The sequence below is a fragment of the Porites lutea genome, chromosome 9 (assembly GCF_958299795.1).
Source record: "Porites lutea chromosome 9, jaPorLute2.1, whole genome shotgun sequence".
Taxonomy (NCBI): domain Eukaryota; kingdom Metazoa; phylum Cnidaria; class Anthozoa; order Scleractinia; family Poritidae; genus Porites; species Porites lutea.
In genome coordinates this window covers 27,067,126-27,068,444 of record NC_133209.1, presented here as the reverse complement: position 1 = coordinate 27,068,444, position 1,319 = coordinate 27,067,126, and the positions used below count along the sequence as shown (strand labels likewise).

Sequence of the window (1,319 nt, the reverse complement as noted above, 5' to 3'; positions counted from 1 at the left end):
AGTGACTTTCTTTCCCTTTAGGAAAGGTAATAACAAAAGTTGTACTATTCAATAAGGCCCTAAAATAATTATTGATAACTAAATACCCCTTAATTACATTAAACTTACCTCCAGAAGTTTATTGTTGTGAAGCAGTAAACCTTTTAATTCTTCATTTTCCTTGGCAAGATTCTGAACACGCTCCACAAGTTCATGTTGATCAGTACCACTTCCGCCTTCGGTGGAATTTTCACTTTTGGCGATAACATCCTCCTTTGCATCTTCGCTCTTGATCGAAATTTGCGACTGTTCATCCAAGGAACTTTTATCTAGCAGAACGAAGCTGGTTATGCTCGATCCTTCACTGGAGTGCGAGCTGTTCATCGTTAAAGTAGGAGGAAGGCTGGTGCTTGCTGGAGGTGCTGGAGGAAGAGAAGTCGCCATTGCGGCCATTGACAAATTTGTTTAAGGTTGTTCTGGATTTTTATGGCGCTAACTTACCCTCAGACGAAGTTTTCTGCACTATTATGAAAGATCTTTCGGGATTTAACTGTTCTGTGAGGAGTTACATCGCATAAAACTCACTTTTCCTTTCTACAATGGTGAAGATGGAGTGATGTTTACAACAGCTTAGTATAGGTTCGAGAAAATTCTTCGATGTTTGCAGTTTCTGCTCCTAACTTGAGTGCCACGGCTACTACAGTTCCGGTAAAATCGTTAATTAATGTTGTTGAATATCGTAAGCACTGACGAATGGTTTATAAAGAACAAAAAGTTCGCTTAAATCTGCACATAACCTGCCCTTCTGTGATCTTCTCTATTCATGACTTCGCCTCGAAGCGAAAGCATCAATAAAAGCCCCGGATTGGCGGGGAATCCCCGAACGCATTTTCAGCCAACGACGTCATCATCCGAGCATCATAGTCTAAAAAATCTGTTTTTTGTTCGTACCTAGCCATTATATCGGTGATCATATCAGAAGAAAAAGCAACATCATTAATCAGGAATATTTGTACATTTAAGCGTCGGGCAAAAAGGACTTTGGTAAAGTTACTGAAGTAATTAAAGGGAGACTTGGATCATATTCAGGAATTTCATGCAGCCATCTTTAACATAAAGTTAACGTCAGCAAGTGTGGCTTCGAATGACAAAGTGTTCTTATAGTTTTCCAGAACAGACGATTCCTTAAAATAAATAAATAAATAAATAAATAAATAAATAAATAAATAAATAAATAAAAATAAAAGGAAATAAGAACACTGAAATAAGTAAATAAATAAATTAAATTAAATATAGATAGTTTTTTTTTTAATCTTAGCTCCAGAATTTCTAATTCTTTA

General features: G+C 36.3%; 1 protein-coding gene across 1 annotated transcript in view; it reads right to left on the bottom strand.

The window, feature by feature from the left end:
• LOC140947455 (uncharacterized) overlaps positions 1-826 on the bottom strand; it is a 16,451-nt gene extending 15,625 nt beyond the window's left edge. Inside the window, exon 1 of the mRNA XM_073396560.1 lies at positions 109-826. Within this exon, the coding sequence (XP_073252661.1) occupies positions 109-432 (324 nt within the window). The 5' untranslated portion in view covers positions 433-826. The remainder of the gene's footprint in view (positions 1-108) is intronic.
• Positions 827-1,319: the final 493 nt, after the last annotated feature.